Genomic DNA, 17,151 nt, shown 5'->3' on the forward strand with positions numbered 1-17,151 from the left:
ATCAAAAGACGACATTCTATTCCAAAATAAAAGTCTCATTGACCTTAAAGGAACTTGTGACCTGCTTTGCCCTCTGTAACGATAAATATGAAAATAATAATAATAATAATAAAAAAGTGGTGTAAGTAAGAGATAATCTCATGTTTAATTAAACTGAACCAAACTTATTTTTTGTATTTACTATAAAATTGAAACAATAACTCCAATCTGTATGCTGTAATAATACAAAACTCATATCAATCATAAACTGTCAATGATAATAAAATGTTTAGCTCTAACATATACACATTTTAATCTTAAATGATGAAACAACACATTTAAATGAAATATTTGAAAAATTGTTTTCATAGAAAATGTTTATGTCCGACTTAAAATCAGGCCACATTTCTCATATTTCACATATCTTAAAAAAACAGTATAAGACCAGTATTTGTGAATATGTGCAAACAACCTAATATGGGTTTATACATATATGGCTCCTTTAAGAAAGAAAAAAAGTGTGATTAATCTCATCAAACATTATAATTTGAGGTACCACTGGAATAAAATGTCTTAAAAAAATAATGCAGAAAGTGTACAAAAATTAAGCATACAACACAGACCACTTGCAACACTATTTAGCTGTTGCACACAATTTTATAAGTTAACTGATGGGGCCCGTTTGTGCGTATGTTGCAGGTTACTGCGCATGACTTTTGGACTGCTCGCGAGAAGTAGGCTTGGCCTAAATGTTTTCATCCTGTTCGAAACCAAAATAGGTCTCTCCGATGTAAGGTAAAATCTAAGAGAAGTCTGAACTGGCCATGTATATGGCGTTTTGAGCATGAACTGAATGCGTATGGATTTTGCAGCGACCAGGAGGAGCTTCCGTTCGCCTCGCGTGACACTTTAGGCCCGTTGACCCACATTCATGAGAGCGCTCGAGGAAGTGCGCGCATGAAATTCAGCATTGCTTTTCTCGCTATTGCACTGCTTACTCAACCCAATGAATGACTGCACGGAACCGTAATCTCGGAATCACAGAGCACCTGTGTCTTTGAGTGTGAGAGTGTTTTTTTGGTAGGTACCAAATATGTTTATATTTTGATAAAGGCGGTAACATCAGTTTCCGGGAAACACATGCTGCTGCTGCTGTGCAGGAATACCCAAAGAAAACAGTGTAACATTTTGTGAAGTATTGAAAAGTAGTCTCTTTAAGTAGTTTAGATGTGACAGTTTATCCACTGACGTGACATTTCAATTTTCATTGCGACACACGTTTGATTTAATCAGGATGTTTTCGCACAACGTCAGCGTCCTTTTTAAGAGTCTTGACAGACTCGTGAAATTAATGGATGGTATGTTTTTTATAACAGCAGTTTGCATTGGTTTAACTAGAATGACCAGCATAATGTCAAGTCACCTTTATTTGTACAGCGCTTTATACAATACAAAAGCTTTACAGTGTCAAACAGGGAAACGGATTGTTAGGAATGCAAGAGGACAATAACAAAGTCATTTTTCATTGTTGATTCAGCGATGTCATCATCCAATAGTGTCTCTGCGATCAAGCCTACAATATTGACCGAAATTAAACGTTCCCAAGTAAGGAAGCCAAAGGAGACAGTTGTAGGGAACTATAGCTCTCATCAGTGACAGAGATAGAGGAAAAATCTTGGGACAAAATCAGATAGTTCTTCTCTGGCCAGATGAAACCAGCATGGCAAGGGTTAATTCCAGGCTGCAGCACTGGTCAGATAGTGCAGAGGACTCGTCTGGTTCCCGTGGTCTTGAGGTGATGAGGTCTTCGCAGGGGATCTGTCTCTTTCAGTAGAGGCTTTTAAATTCTATAATGACCATGATTAGTTTGATGCATAGAACTGTGTGACTTTTTGAAACCGCAACAATTCCTATATATGTTTTGTAAATTAGACTATTTATGCTGAGTTAGTGATAATTATGGAAGCATATGGGTAGCATTATTCAATTTAGGATGTAATATGCAAAATGACAATGCAATATGTAAAATGGCAATGCATTTCTGTATTTACATTTACATTTTTCAATACATCTGTGCAACGTTTGGTGCAAAATGAAAATGAAAATTAAATTACATAATTTTCATTTGCCATTTACTACACCAGTTTTAATATGTAAAATGAATATTAATTTTAACGCTTTATAAGTTGCAAAATTAAAATGAAAATGTATTACAGAAATGATTAGATATGTCTAACATGTTAAAGCAAAAACTGTGGCAAAATGATCATTTAAATGCTATTTTTCTTAATTGCATTAACACTCACAGTCAAGACACTTACGATTGCATTTTCATTCGGTGTCCCGCAATGAATGTAGCAAAACTCAATGTGCACATTGAAAATGCATTCCGAGCCGATCACGTGTCCCCGCCCTCGCGCCACGTCAATCATTGTGTGAACAAGGCGGGGCTTACAGAAGGTCAGAGACTCAAGTCTCAAGAAGAGGATTCAATCAAGTGAGACAACATGGACAAGACAGTTGGTCCGTGTATGTTTTGATCATTTCGGTTTATGGCTTCAATATTTCATTCGGACTTGTGGGCGGAGCTGAAACGCTGCTTTCATCTGATTGGTCGAATGTTAATTAGCATAATATTTGAATCAGATGTAGCTGGGCACATAATTCGTGCTGCTGAGACCTGCAAATTATTTCTAGGTTGTAGTATTGTATGAATATTGTCCCACTGATAAAAACAGTGCAAATAGTTCTGTCCCTTTGGATAACAGTAAAGTGGAAATAAATATAGTTAAATTTATGAAATAAAATTAAATAGGATTTTTTGGGAAGGTAAGTCTGGCCAGTTATACAAGCAACACGAGTCGGACGAGTCTAAAGATATGAGCTGAATTGGGTGAAACATTTAAGTTCTAGTCTGTGTCAATTACTCTCATAATAAATAATAATAATAATGTTAACTGTATTTTTCGGTATAAGTTGCATCAGTCCAAAAATTCGTCATGACGAGGGAAAAAAACATATATAAGTCGCACTGGACTATATGTCACATTTATTCAAGACCAAGAGAAAACATTACCGTCTACAGCCGCGAGAGGGCGCTCTGGGATAGGCTACAGGAGCACTGAGCAGCATAGAGCTAATTTTACTATTTTTATTTAGAAATGTAACTATATTCATTTTTACAATTATTTATTAATGTCACACACACACACATACCTAGTGCTTTATGACTTAAAAGATGAGAGTGGTAAATGTTACAGACATGGAACTGTTCAGTCTATTATTGATTTTAATTTCCACTTCACTGTTATCCAAAGGGACAGAACTATTTGCACTGTATTTATTAGTGGGACAATATTCATACAATACTACAACCTAGAAATAATTTGCAGGTCTCAGCAGCACGAATTTGCCCAGCTACATCTGATTCAAATATTATGCTAATTAACAGTGAGCGTAGTTTCAGACATTTCAGTGCTTCACTCGCACTGACTCTTATTCTGCCTGAAAGAATGACAAGACCGAGCTGAAGGCTGTCAGATGAAAACCGATCTGATTCGACCAATCAGATGAAAGCAGCGTTTCAGCTCCGCCCACAAGTCCGAATGAAATATTGAAGCCATAAACCGAAATGATCAAAACATACACGGACCAACTGTCTTGTCCATGTTGTCTCACTTGATTGAATCCTCTTCTTGAGACTTGAGTCTCAGACCGTCTGTAAGCCCCGCCTTGTTCACACAATGATTGACGTGGCGCGAGGGCGGGGACACGTGATCGGCTCGGAATGCATTTTCAATGTGCACATTGAGTTTTGCTACATTCATTGCGGGACACCGAATGAAAATGCAATCGTAAGTGTCTTGACTGTGAGTGTTAATGCAATTAAGAAAAATAGCATTTAAATGATCATTTTGCCACAGTTTTTGCTTTAACACGTTAGACATATCTAATCATTTCTGTAATACATTTTCATTTTAATTTTGCAACTTATAAAGCTTTAAAATTAATATTCATTTTAAATTTTAAAACTGGTGTAGTAAATGGCAAATGAAAATTATGTAATTTAATTTTCATTTTCATTTTGCACCAAACGTTGCACAAATGTATTGGAAAATGTAAATGTAAATACAGAAATGCATTGCCATTTTACATATTGCATTGTCATTTTGCATATTACATCCCAAATTGAATAATGCTACCCATATGCTTCCATAATAATGTGGCATCATGCTCTATGTGCCCATTAATTAACCTTTCACCTCTGACTGGAGCTACAGTGACCAAAAAGATTCAGAGAAGTAATATTTAACAACACTGTTAATTTGTCATTCAGTTATCTTCTGTTTTGTGTCTGCAGCCTTTCAAATTGGCAGGTCCTCTTCACCAATGTCTTCCCAATGCATCAGGTTTTTTAACCCCAGACTGATCCATGAGACGGCGTTATCATGAGCTCCAGGTACAGCTGAAATAATCTTCACATACAGTATTGTTAAAAAGAATTGGGCTCAGTAAGATTTTATTGAAGGTTTTGAATGAATACTGTTATTCTCAACGAGGCTGTGTTAATGTGATTTAAAATACAGTCAAATCTGTAGTGTTGAGGGAAGTATCAGTACAGTTTAAAATAACAGCTTTCTATTGCAACATATTTTAAGCTGTAGTTTATTTCTGTGATGCAAAGCTGAATTGTCAGCATCATTACTCCATTCTTCAGTGTCACATGATCCTTCAGAAATCATCCAGATATACTGATTTGGTGATCAATGTTTAAAAAATTCTGTGATGCTAATATTTTTGTGGAAACTGTGCTACTTTTTTCAGGATTCTTTGATGAATAGAAAGTTCAGCAAGAACAGCAATTAAGTTGAAATAGAAATCTTTAATTTCTGTAACATTATACATTTCTTTACTGCCACTGAACATATGCATCCTTGCTGAATTAAGGTATTCTTTTAAAAAAAGATCTTACGGACCCAAACTTTTAAACAGCGGTGTACTTCTTGAGAAATAATTCTGATATAGTAGCAAAACAGAAAATGTGGTTTAATATAATTCATGCATGTAACTACAATTGTGTATGCACATGCATTTTCAGTGTGCCACGTTCTGCATTTACATTTTAAAGGACTACAGAGGAGTTCATCTTCAGACTTAGTTTATTTTTAGAAGTATATGGTTTCTCTGTTTCTCTCTCTCTCTCTGAAGTGATATGCAAAAAACAAATAATTCTATTAAATAGACATGTACTTGTTTTGCAGAAAATTATAATGGTTTTCCATCACAAAGAATAAATGTGTGTCCTGTTTTAGGGATGATGATAGTGTCTTTGATGGGCTGATGGAAGAAGAGGGGAAAGATAAGGCCAAAAGGTGAGTTAAATTGCTGATGATTTTGTTCTGTTTAGGGCTGCAGGGTTATGACAAAAATCATAATTGTTGATTATTCCTTGAAATTGCAATCGCGATTATTATGATTATCACAATTTACATAGATTTTTATACCATTGTTTGAAGCAACCACATGCTATATTTTTAAGATGAAAACAAACAAGCTAAAAACACCCACACTGAAAAACTTTTAATGCTTTTCAATAGTATTAAGCCTCAATACATGGGATTTCTTTAAATAATAAAAAAGTAAAAAATATGCATGGTATTGTACTATAACTAATATTAAAACCATGGAAAAACTCTAAAGATAACCTGTAGAGAGTAAAAAACACATCTTAATCACACACAATTACATAAGTGGACTTTGATCAATTACCGCTTTTAACGATTACGTAATTGTGGCATCTGTTATTGTAATCACGATTAGAAATTGAAATAAATTTTGCAGCCCTACTTCCTTTTTATACTTATGAAATATTATCGTAGTAGAAGTGGGTACAAACATCATTCAGATCTTATAGTTGAATTGATGGAATGGTCCCAAATAGCAGATTACAATAAACATGTTTGGTTTACTTGTAGATTATTATGATTATTTGTATGTTAAAACCACATTTAACAGGGTTAAACTTTTCTTATTATGGCTTATGTTGTTCACTTTTCTCATGAACCATAAAAAGGATAACATAGAATGTCAACATCATAAACCCATCATAACTCACGCTAACTAGATTAAAAAGCACTGTTTTTTCCGGGTTATGCTTCCACTGTTGGTCTAAAGGTTACTGTTTACAGTAGTAGTTTTCATCTGACAAGCCTGAAGTCATGAATAAGCATTTTCCAGCCTTGTGTAATGCTTTGTTTTCATGTGTTTATTATCTTCAACCACAGAGTTTCGAGAAATAAGTCCGAGAAGAAAAGAAGAGACCAGTTCAATGTCCTCATTAAAGAACTTGGCACCATGTTGCCTGGAAACACACGCAAGATGGACAAGACAACAATATTGCAGACAAGCATAGACCACCTGCGCAAGCACAAAGGTGAGGCAAAATAATTACTGGGAAAATTACAGATCTGTGTTATTGTTTTGCCATTGCATCCATGTGCACAACAGATGTGTGATTGGTTTATAATGCTCAACTGCTGTTGCAAAAAAAAAAAATGTTGCCATGTGATTTAGATGGTGGAAGTGGAATGCTGTATTCATCAATTTCATTATTAATTTATCACAGCAATAATTGTAATCTTGATTAAACCCTCTCAAGGCAGGCGTTGCTGATTTGCAACAGTTAAAAACTAAAAACCTTATTACTCCAGATACATATTTTATGTATCTGGAGTACTAAAAACTTTACTAAAGGTTACTAAAGTTACTAAGTTACTAAAACTTAATTTGAGCCTGAGAGGGTTAATTATACAGCTCTACCATCATGCAACTCATGCAGTTTCTGCAGTATGTGTATTGTGAGCTGTATGCTAATTTTCTGTATGCATTGTATACCTGGTTGACCTAAAAAAAAATGCCAAAAGGGTGCTTTATAAATGCCATCGTACTACACAGAATCCCACAATGCAATGCTTAAACTCCCACTCCATATACATGGTTGTATCACCACTGTGTTTTTTGTTTTTCTTTCAGACATTTTAATATTCAAGTTAAATAAAAATGTATAGTTATACCTGGACTTAAAATGCAATGTAATGAGGTCATTTGACAGCAAAGCTGAATGCTACCGCAGTATTTTCTATGCCACAGCACAGGATGTAATATTTCCAAAAAATACATACTGTATGAAGCATTGTACTCTTCCTTGATTTATTATTATTATTGTTTTTGTATGTAATATTTAATTAGCTGAAGCTAATTTGCTATACTACTGTTCCATTCAATGATCCAGTTAAGTTTCAAGCGACTCAAGATACTATTAGAATTATTTCAGTTCTTTTATATGCAATACATTTGCAGTGTTATTTGCAGTTTTTTTTTTTTGCTTTGTCATTGCAGTGTATGAAATATAGTTTGTAGTTAAAGCTGTTTTACATAGGGCTACAACATAAAATGTGGGAACAAAAGAGGTAATGATTACTTTTGCAAGCCAATGTTTCTTTTATAAGCCATTGAAACAGGAGACATTTATAATTTTAATAATATGTCACAATGTTACTGTTTTTGCTGTCTTTTTCATCAAATAAGTGCAGCCTTGATGAGCAAAGAAACTTTTTTAGAGGTAATGTTTTACAGACCCAAATTTTTTCAAAGGATGTGAAGTCTCAAAGCAACTGAACCCTGCAGATCCTAGGAAAGCTGCTTACTGTCAGTTGTTTGTGTTCACATGCAGAAAGTGCTGCACAGTCTGAGTCGAGCGAGATCAAGCAGGATTGGAAACCCCCGTTTCTTAGCAATGAGGAGTTTACACAGCTGATGCTAGAGGTACGATTCTGCATTGTGCAATGCATGTGTGTTTGTGTTTGTTTTACTCTGTTTCTTCCTGTTGTGAAAGACGTTTCCACTCAAAAAAAAAAAAAAACGTGTGCATCCTTATTCATGTTTAATGCCGATTTTTCGTTCTTCACTTCTACATTTTCAGCTCATGGATTGTAGCTGTTTTAGTAATATGTTTGAATGTTTTTAAGGCACTGGATGGGTTCTTCATAGTGATGCTGACAGACGGCAACATCATTTACATCTCAGAAAGCATAACCTCCCTGCTTGAGCATCTGCCTGTAAGTGAGAGAGGATGTTTGTTTAGGTGGCAGATCATTTGTAGGCCATTTAAAGATTTATTTTGGGTTTGGAGTCACATTTTATATCTGTGATGTTCATATATAATCATGTTTGTTTCAGTCGGACCTGGTGGATCAGAATCTTTTGAATTTTCTTCCATTGGGGGAACATGATGAAGTGTATAAAGCGCTGTCGTCACACCCGGACATTGAAAACCTCAACTCTGATAACCTCAAATGTGAGTGTCCAACCTCAACCCCCTTACCACGTATCTCTTCTGCTTTGGTATTTTTTTCACTGCTCAATATGGCTGGGCAATATACCAGTTATTCATGACGATAACGAAGCAGCATTGTGAATATTGCATTGCACTCTTCATATGGTCATTAATTGTTTATTTGATTAATTTGTCTGAGGCTAGTTGTGTGATCCTTTCTTGACTTTCATGTATGCGAGCATTAAAAAATGGTTTAAGTGCATTTCTCATCTACACTTCAGCAACAAAAAGAGCATTAGGAGTTTGACTGGTGGTCTTGTACCATTTTAAAATGTCCATGAATCGATTTGGGGGGAAAAAATTCATAAACACTTATGTCTCTGAATTTTTTTTTTTAAAGAAAAATGTTTTTCATCAAGGTATGTTTATAAGTATTGTTCTATTTTGTATTTTGTGTCAGTGTTGTATATTAATATTTTCAGTTTTCTTTCATATCATCATTTTTTTGTAATGTTTAGTAGTTTTATGAATTTTTCTGTTTACAAAGGCAGCATTTCTTATTTTTATTCTTTATTTCAATTCAAGAAAATATTTTTAAGTTTTAGTTAATTAAAAATGAATCTGTGTTTATTACATTTGTAAAATTAAAATTCTTCAGTTTTATTTCATATTTTTTCATATTCTTTTTTTGTAGTTCATTTTTAGTAACTTTATGATTTTTTTCTGTTTGCAAAGGCAACATTTCTTATTTTTATTCTTTTATTTCAGTTCAAAAAAATATTTTTAAGTTTTAGTTAATTAAAAACAATTTGGTGTATATTACAGTTGTAAAATAATTAACATTCTTCCTTGTGTTTTGTATCTTTACTTGTTTTACTCTTTACTTGCGTATTAGTAGAATTTAATTTGTCATACTTTTTGGCATTTTGGCAATAGTTGTTGTTTGGTTGAAATGGTTCATTTAATAAAAAGAAATGTTTTATCACCCTTTAAGTTATTTTAGAGCAAATCAATGAGTATGAAGATATAGAGTGAATATTGTTAAAAGAGTGAAAGCTTTATCTCTCTATAATACTGTCCTGCTTTCCACTGAAATGGTAAAAGATTACTCTTAATATTTACATTTTTATTATGTTTTTATTTATTTATGTTGTTGTTGTTGTTGTTTGTTTGTCTTAGCCAAGAGCCAGTTGGAGTTTTGTTGTCATATTCTCAGAGGTTCTGTGGATCCCAAGAAACCGCCAGTGTATGAATACGTCAAGTTTATTGGCAACTTTAAGTCCCTCATCAACAGTAAGTGTTTGTTTTTTAGACTGACTGAGTACTCGACCATATGTTAACTGCATTTGTTACTGCCCAAAGCACAGCGTGTGCTCTGCCACTCTCCTTTAACACAAATCTCCGCTTTGAATGCTCTCCCAGTGCCTCTTACAACCCGAAATGGCCTTGAGGGGATTTTGCAGCAATCGTTGCAGCCAGCCTTCGATGATAAAGTCTGCTTTATTGCGACTGTGCGGCTCGCCAAACCCCAGTTCATCAAAGTAAGCTGATAATCAATCAAGGAAAAATAGATCTGCATTACAAATACTCTCTCAGAAAGCAGACAGCCATGGGCGAGCATCATAACAAAGCACTACAGGCATTAACATTCTGATATTGACCTGTTTGTTGTTATTGATGGTGTGCAGGAGATGTGCATGGTGGAGGAGCCCAACGAAGAATTCACGTCTCGACATAGTCTGGAGTGGAAATTCCTCTTATTAGATCACAGGTTTTCCTACTTCCTGACAGAATCACTTTCTCTGTGTTTGTAACTCATCGTCCAGTTTTCATTCAATTAGATGTCTGTGTGTTGCAGAGCACCTCCTATCATTGGCTATATGCCCTTTGAGGTGTTGGGAACATCAGGCTATGACTATTATCACGTAGACGACTTGCATTTACTAGCCAAATGCCATGAGCATTGTGAGTTTAAAACAAGCAAACATTTTTTTGAAACTTTAATTTGGCGCCATATCCTTCATATGTCTCTCATATTCTCTGTCTCCTTGAAGTAATGCAGTTTGGAAAAGGGAAATCTTGCTATTATCGCTTTTTAACTAAAGGGCAGCAGTGGATTTGGCTCCAGACTAGCTACTACATCACCTATCACCAGTGGAACTCGCGACCAGAGTTTATCGTGTGCACACACACCGTCGTGAGGTACGCCGAGGCACAGCCACACCAAACAGAAAAAGACGAATTGTGACTTCAACAATGCTTTTTTATTTTTATTCTTTTTGTCTCTAGTTACGCCGAGGTGCGAGCAGAGCAGAGGAGAGAGATGGGTATAAAAGAATCTCCCCCTGAGCTGACCGGAGACAAGGTGAGATGTTTCTGAGACAGTAACCTCTCAGAAAATGTTCACTGATGTGTTATAATGGTCAGTCTAATGGAGACTAAGTTTCTACAGCACTGCTGTGAAAATGACCATGTCCATTTATCATTGCAAGGTTGTCAGTGTTGGTGGTTAACTGTGACTGAATGATTAACAGATTCATGTGGGTCTCGTTTGTGATAAATTACATTTCTGTTGTAAAAACACACATTATTTTTTTTTAAGAAATTAATACTTTTATTCAGCAAAAATGCATTAAATGAATCAAAAATCACATTTAAGACATTTACATTTTAAATTAATGTTGTTGTATTTTAACTTTGTATTCATCACAGCATCCTGAAAACAGTGAATCACGGTTTACACAAGTATTAAGAGCTACAACTGTTCTAATAAGAAAGTTTGAGCACCAAATCGGCACATTAGAATGATTTCTGAAGAATCATGTGACCTGAAGACTGGATTTATTGGCTGCTGAAAATTCAGCTTTGCATCACAGGAATAAATTACATTTAAAAATGTATTAAAATAGAAATGCTCATTTTAAATTGTAATAATATTTCACAATATTACCGTATATTTGATCAGACAAATGCAGACTGGGCAAGCATAACTACTTGAAATAATCTTACTAATTTTTTATTAGGTCTATCTATATCTGTGTGTGTAACAATAAAAATGATTTAAATAATATATCACAATTTCTCTCAATACATCATTCATTGCAAAACAGAAAGCATTGATCAACAGCTACACCACGGATGTTACCCAATTCTCCTCTCTTTCTGCAGCAGTGTCAGATTTCTGGCTCTGAAGCACAGTTGAACTCGTCCAGACTGAAGGAGGTTCTGGAGCGTTTCAGTAACAGTCGTTCACCCTCCACCTCCTCGAGGAGCTCCCGCAAGTCCTCGCACACCGCCCTCTCTGACAGCACCTGTAAGCATGAAAAGCAGAACCAAACGTGTGCTTTTCTACTGTGTCTTCCGGTTTAAATCTCTTCATATCTATTTGATTTCCTCAGCGACTCCCTCTAAACTACAGATGGATGTGAGCACTCCACCCCGGCCCGCCACTGTTGATATGATATCCCAACGTCGTTCCTCTGTCAGCACCCAGGTGAGACTTGCATCGTCATCGACGTCAAGACTTGGCTTTAATTACAAAACATTCCCATCTCATGCTGGTGCCTCATAGCAGCTGGGTAATGACAGAGGTCTTACTTGTTTTGATAGTCCGTGAGTTCTCAAAACACAAATCTGACCGGATCTCCGATCCAAACCAGCCAACAACAACCACCTCCGGCACAGCAGCAGGTTCAACCCAACACCCTTGTGAGAATCATTTTGCTTTGTTTGTAGTGTGTTGTCCAATAGATCATTTAAGCCAGATTTTTTACTTGATGCCACAATGTTTATTGTTCTATGCTCTCTGAATGTAGTTCTCTGCGCAGTTGAACGCAATGCAGCACCTGAAGGATCAGTTGGAGCAGAGGACGCGCATGATCGAAGCTAACATTCAGAAACAGCAGGAGGAACTGAGGCAGATTCATGAGCAGCTCCAGAGAGTGCAGGGACAAGGCACTCAGGTACACACATGCACTCTTGGTAACTTAAACTGGAAACTAAAGCATGTGATTGAAATGGTGTCTTTTAGATGATACTGCAGCAGTCGGGTGGTGGACTGAACGTACAGTTGCCGCAAGCTGGAGGAGCACAGACTAACATTTTAGGGCTTGGAGCACAGACTGGGGTTGTAACTATACAGGGTCAAAGTGTGACGAGTACAGCACAGAGTGGAACTGTCCCACAGCATCAGCAGCAGAATGTACAGGGCTCCTCTGTTACACAGGTGAGCTTCAGTCATCTTTCCAGTTAGGGGTTGAAATATTTGCTCTGACAGCTATTTGATTTCTATTTTGATTCTTTATCAAACAGTGCAATGTTGAACCTGTTGAAATGTGAATTTTGGTCACAGTTCAGTTTTCAGTTTTAGTCAACTGAAGTCTTTCTTTAAAATGTATAGGTTGTGTGTACTACCATTGAAAGGTTTGATGTTGGTACAAGTTTATAAAAGAAGTCCCTTACGCTCACCAAGGTTGTATTTATTTAATTAAAAACACTAATATTATTACAAAGTAAAATATTACTATTTGATTATATTCTAATATGTAATTTATTCCTGTGATGTAAAGCTGAATTTTCAGCATCATTACTCCAGTTTTCAGTGTCACATGATCCTTTAGAAATCATTCTGATTTGCAGCTAAAGAAACTATTATTATTATTATTATTATTATTATTATTATCAATGTAAAAAAAAAGAAAAGAAAAAAACGGTGGTGCTGATTAATATTTTTGTGGAAACTGATGCATTTTTTTCAGGATTCTTTGATTTAATAGAAAGTTAAAAAGAACAGCATTCATTTGAAATGTAAGAATATTTATTGTCACTTTTGATCAGTTGAATAAAATTCTTTCTTTAAGTCATACTGACTGGCAACGTTTGTATGGTAGTGTATATACATATAAAAAGTTAATTATATGATTTTTAAATCAAATCTATTGCAGTTAGATTTAAAATACAGCTTGATTGACAGTTGTTAACATTGCAGTACCTATACTTGTGTATTGCCTAGAAGTAAGTTAAAAAAAAAAAACCCAGTGACATAATGTCTTGTTCTCCACTTCATATGGTGACATCATCTAAATGAATGACATCATTTCGTGTCTCTCTCTCTCTCTCTCTCTCTCTCTCTCTCTCTCTCTCATTCTTTTCCCTCAGCCTGGTCCTGTATATAATACCATGATGATCAGCCAGCCTGCCAATGCCAGTGTTGTGCAGATACCCAGCAGTCTGGCACCAAAAATCTGTCAGGGTAATGCAATAAACAGGTACATGTCTTTTTCCTCATCTCTCTTTCCCAGGACACCTTCTACAATATTAATATTGTTAATTAATGACTTTTTTTAATCGTCTTGCTCTGTCACATTCAGGTTTCCTGCTGGGCAGCAGTTGGTCACTAAGATTGTGACGGCTCCGATGGCGTGTGGTGCTGTCATGGTACCGACAACAATGTTTATGGGTCAGGTGGTGACCGCTTACAGCCCGTTTGCACAGCAACAAGGCCAGACACAGACCATAGCACTGCAGACTCAGTCAACAGCGCCTGCAGAGCAACAGGCTCAAGCTGCCACATTACAGTCGAGTCAACAGCAGGGGGCGATGCAGCAGCAGCCGTTTCTACAGGTAACAAAGCATGCACATAGTTTCATTTAGAGTCTAATCAGAACTGTGTTTCAGTGATAACCACTTTGATATGCATCGGCATGCTTCACCACGTGATATTTTACATAGTCTAGTTGACAAGCCTTAAGGAAGTTGACCAAGAAGACCACGAAGAGACTGGGTCAAACTCCGTACTGTCAGCTGATAATCAATCTAAACAAGATTTTTGGCTCTATGCATAATTTATGTTATGTAACTCTTAAAAATAAATAAAAAAAATATATGTGTGTGTGTGTGTGTGTGTGTGTGTGTATATATATATATATATATATGTATGTGTGTGTATATATGTGTGTGTGTGTGTATATATGTGTGTGTGTGTGTGTAAAGTTGTATATATTTATTTTTTGTCATTTTATATTATAAATTATTGTTAATATAACACTTTTTTTTTGTTACGTTTCAGAACATTTTGTTGAAACATTGATAATAAAAGAACTGTTATTAATAAATAATCACCAGTATCATTTGATAGTAATTGAGCAGCAAATCAGAGTATTAAAATTATTTCTGTATGATCATGTGACACTGAAGCCTAGAGCAGTTCAGCTTTGCGTCACAGGAATAAATTACAGTTTCAAATATGTTAAAATAGAAAAGAGTTAAATTTTAATAATATTTCACAATATTACGGTTATACATGATCAGCGTAAAGGGCTTCTTCAAAGAACAAAATAATTTTCATTCTCTATTTGTTTTTTTTTCTTGCCATATGTATAACCATGGTATCTGGCATTGCTTTAAATTATAAAGACACTAACAGATAATTTTAAGAAATCGCTGATCCTAACAAACTAATGTCCATCTAGACACCATGTAAAACTGAAATATTTTTTTTTAAGTGTTTGACTTTTGATTGTCTGCTGTGTATTTGTCAGAGCACACGCCTTCTTCATAGCAACCAGTCCACACAACTGATCCTGCAGGCTTTCCCTATTCAGCAGCAAGGTACATTTCCTCCATCACAACAACAACAACAACAGCAGCAGCAACTCAAACCACTGACTCCGAAACAGCAGAAAACACCCCCCTCTCTTCAGACGGACAGCGCTAGTGCCCAATCTCAGTAACATGGATGAACACAACAGCCAGTTAGATGGAGGAGCCATCTATAATATTCGCTTCTAGGATTTTATCGGTGCATTATATAATTGGAAAGCTCTTTGCTAAAACAGCTCTTTCTGGCAGCATTCCTGAAAGCTTTTATGACAAGGAACTCCCTCAACATGGCAGCTGCATGGAACACAACACCACCAGATGGACTCTGTGGCAACCGTACGGAGCCTTTCACCCAACCAACAGGTGGTTGCCAAATTCATTATTTATTTCAGCAACCGAGAGCATAGGATTGCTAGCCTTTGCATGGTCTTTGCCAAACAGAAAACCCTGTTCTCAGTCTTTCACTGAAAGCAGCCCAAAGAACTGTGTTTATCTGTACAGTCCTGTGTACTGTAAAAGGTAAAAACACAACCGTAAAGAAACAAGACAAGATACTGAATATTTGATATGCTGCATGAAAAGTGTAAACTTTCATTTGTTATTCCTGTTTTATGATATACATTTAAGTATTATTTTAATTTTAAGATTTTTATATTGTGCATATAGTGATGCTTTCCATGTTTAACCCTTACACGACAGTGGTCTCTTCATGTATAGTCAGTGTGCTGCACTTATAGATCGATAGTTTGTTCTGGAGGTTATTCTGAGGGACTAGTTTTTTGGGAAGTCGTTATACCCCTTGTCTCTGACGTACAAAAGTACCCACTTCAAGTTTTTTTTTTTTATTATCTTAGACATTTGATGCACAACAATCAAATTTGACTGTTTTTAATCAAATTATCTCAACTTTGGCACTTAAAAACGATCTACTTTTCAAATGTAGTTGAATGTTCTTTTGCTTTTTAGTCATAGTAGTCGACTAAAAAGTTTTTGTGCACCTTTCCCCTTACTTGTAGCACTTACTGTGTTCATACACACTAAAATAGTCCATCGGTCAAATAATGGTCTTTTAAGTTTGTGTGCGTGGACGGTACATGTATATCTTGCACACCTTGAATAAGCTTTCAAATCCTCATTCATCGATGCTTTGTTCTCCCTTATAATTTTGGGAGCTATGCAAGAAGCCACATTCAGGGCACAGCATTTCTAAAGGTGTGACTGTGAGGACGGTCTGGAGTACTGTGGAGCTTTTAAATCCCATTTTCAGGAAAATAATAATTATATCATCCTCTTCCTAGTCTGATTTCCAAAGTTGTAATTCAAACCGAACCAGGGTTATTGTGCAGCTGTAGAGTCTTAAAGTTAAGAGTGATCTTCCTTTTAAGTGTGTGTGTGTGTGTGTGTGTGTGTGTGTGTGTGTGTGTGTGTGTGTGTGTGAGAGAGAGAGAGAGAGAGAGAGAGAGAGAATTTAAAGTGCCAGTTATTATGTCAATAATAGTTTATGACTCTTCCAGTATCGCTGTGTAGGTTATTACTGTGTGTATTAACCCCAGCGATGGCCAATCAGTTCTTGCGTTGCAGTATCATAGCATTCTAGATGTTTCCCCATTGGCTTGTTCGCTATATACCTCAGAAATGGTTTTATATATGAAGTATTCAAAGCGAATTTATTTTCATATGGCAAAAGACTTCCTTGTTAAACAGTATTGCTGTGTATAGACCTGTAACACTGTTAAAAGACGAGTTCGAGCTGAAAATATTTTGATATTGTTGATTTTTTTTAGTTTAAATTCCCACAAAGTAGACGCCCACCTTTCCCTCATCTGTCCAATTCTCTTTCATAGTGTTGTTGTGCGATTTCATAAGATTTTACGGTGTACTGAGACGCACAATTGTGATGTTGTTACTGAACCAGTTTTTGGCATAGTGTGTACAATCAAAAATTACTTAAAAATACATTTCCTACCCAAAAAAAGCTACTGACAGGTTGAAGAGAGAACTGAACTGATAAGGATGCTGAACATTTTAACCTTCTGTATCCATTTTTGTTGTTGTTTTTTCTGTATAAAAAAAATGAATTGCACTTTCAGAATATGATGGTTATGTGGTTGTAGCCCCAGACATTTGATTAGTGTTTGGCCTGATGAAAATCGGTTGAGTGAATGATGATAAAATAACGAATCATCAAAGGAGTAAAATAAACAAGTCTTAAGGTGTTTAACCATAAAATGTGTTCA

The 17,151-nt window shown here is 35.8% G+C and overlaps 1 protein-coding gene across 5 annotated transcripts; it reads left to right on the forward strand.

Moving 5' to 3' along the window:
- Window positions 1-685: 685 nt before the first annotated feature.
- LOC113106618 (circadian locomoter output cycles protein kaput-like) lies at window positions 686-17,143 on the forward strand. Of its 5 annotated transcripts, XM_026268721.1 has the most exons (22): window positions 698-774; window positions 852-1,059; window positions 4,340-4,438; window positions 5,292-5,351; window positions 6,264-6,412; window positions 7,712-7,803; window positions 8,007-8,096; window positions 8,218-8,335; window positions 9,494-9,607; window positions 9,737-9,855; window positions 10,003-10,085; window positions 10,173-10,279; window positions 10,369-10,516; window positions 10,604-10,679; window positions 11,483-11,627; window positions 11,713-11,807; window positions 11,924-12,022; window positions 12,130-12,276; window positions 12,345-12,539; window positions 13,472-13,581; window positions 13,684-13,936; window positions 14,854-17,143. In XM_026268721.1, the coding sequence occupies exons 3-22, from the start codon at window positions 4,428-4,430 to the stop codon at window positions 15,043-15,045; spliced, it is 2,403 nt and encodes an 800-aa protein (XP_026124506.1). In that variant the 5' UTR covers window positions 698-774; window positions 852-1,059; window positions 4,340-4,427; the 3' UTR covers window positions 15,046-17,143. The 5 variants fall into 5 exon arrangements, with proteins under 5 accessions (XP_026124523.1, XP_026124519.1, XP_026124524.1 ...); XM_026268738.1 differs by having other exon boundaries at window positions 686-1,059; window positions 12,142-12,276; XM_026268734.1 differs by having other exon boundaries at window positions 686-1,059; window positions 11,486-11,627.
- The last annotated feature ends 8 nt before the right edge of the window (window positions 17,144-17,151 follow it).

This window comes from Carassius auratus, chromosome 1 (assembly GCF_003368295.1).
Source record: "Carassius auratus strain Wakin chromosome 1, ASM336829v1, whole genome shotgun sequence".
NCBI lineage: Eukaryota > Metazoa > Chordata > Actinopteri > Cypriniformes > Cyprinidae > Carassius > Carassius auratus.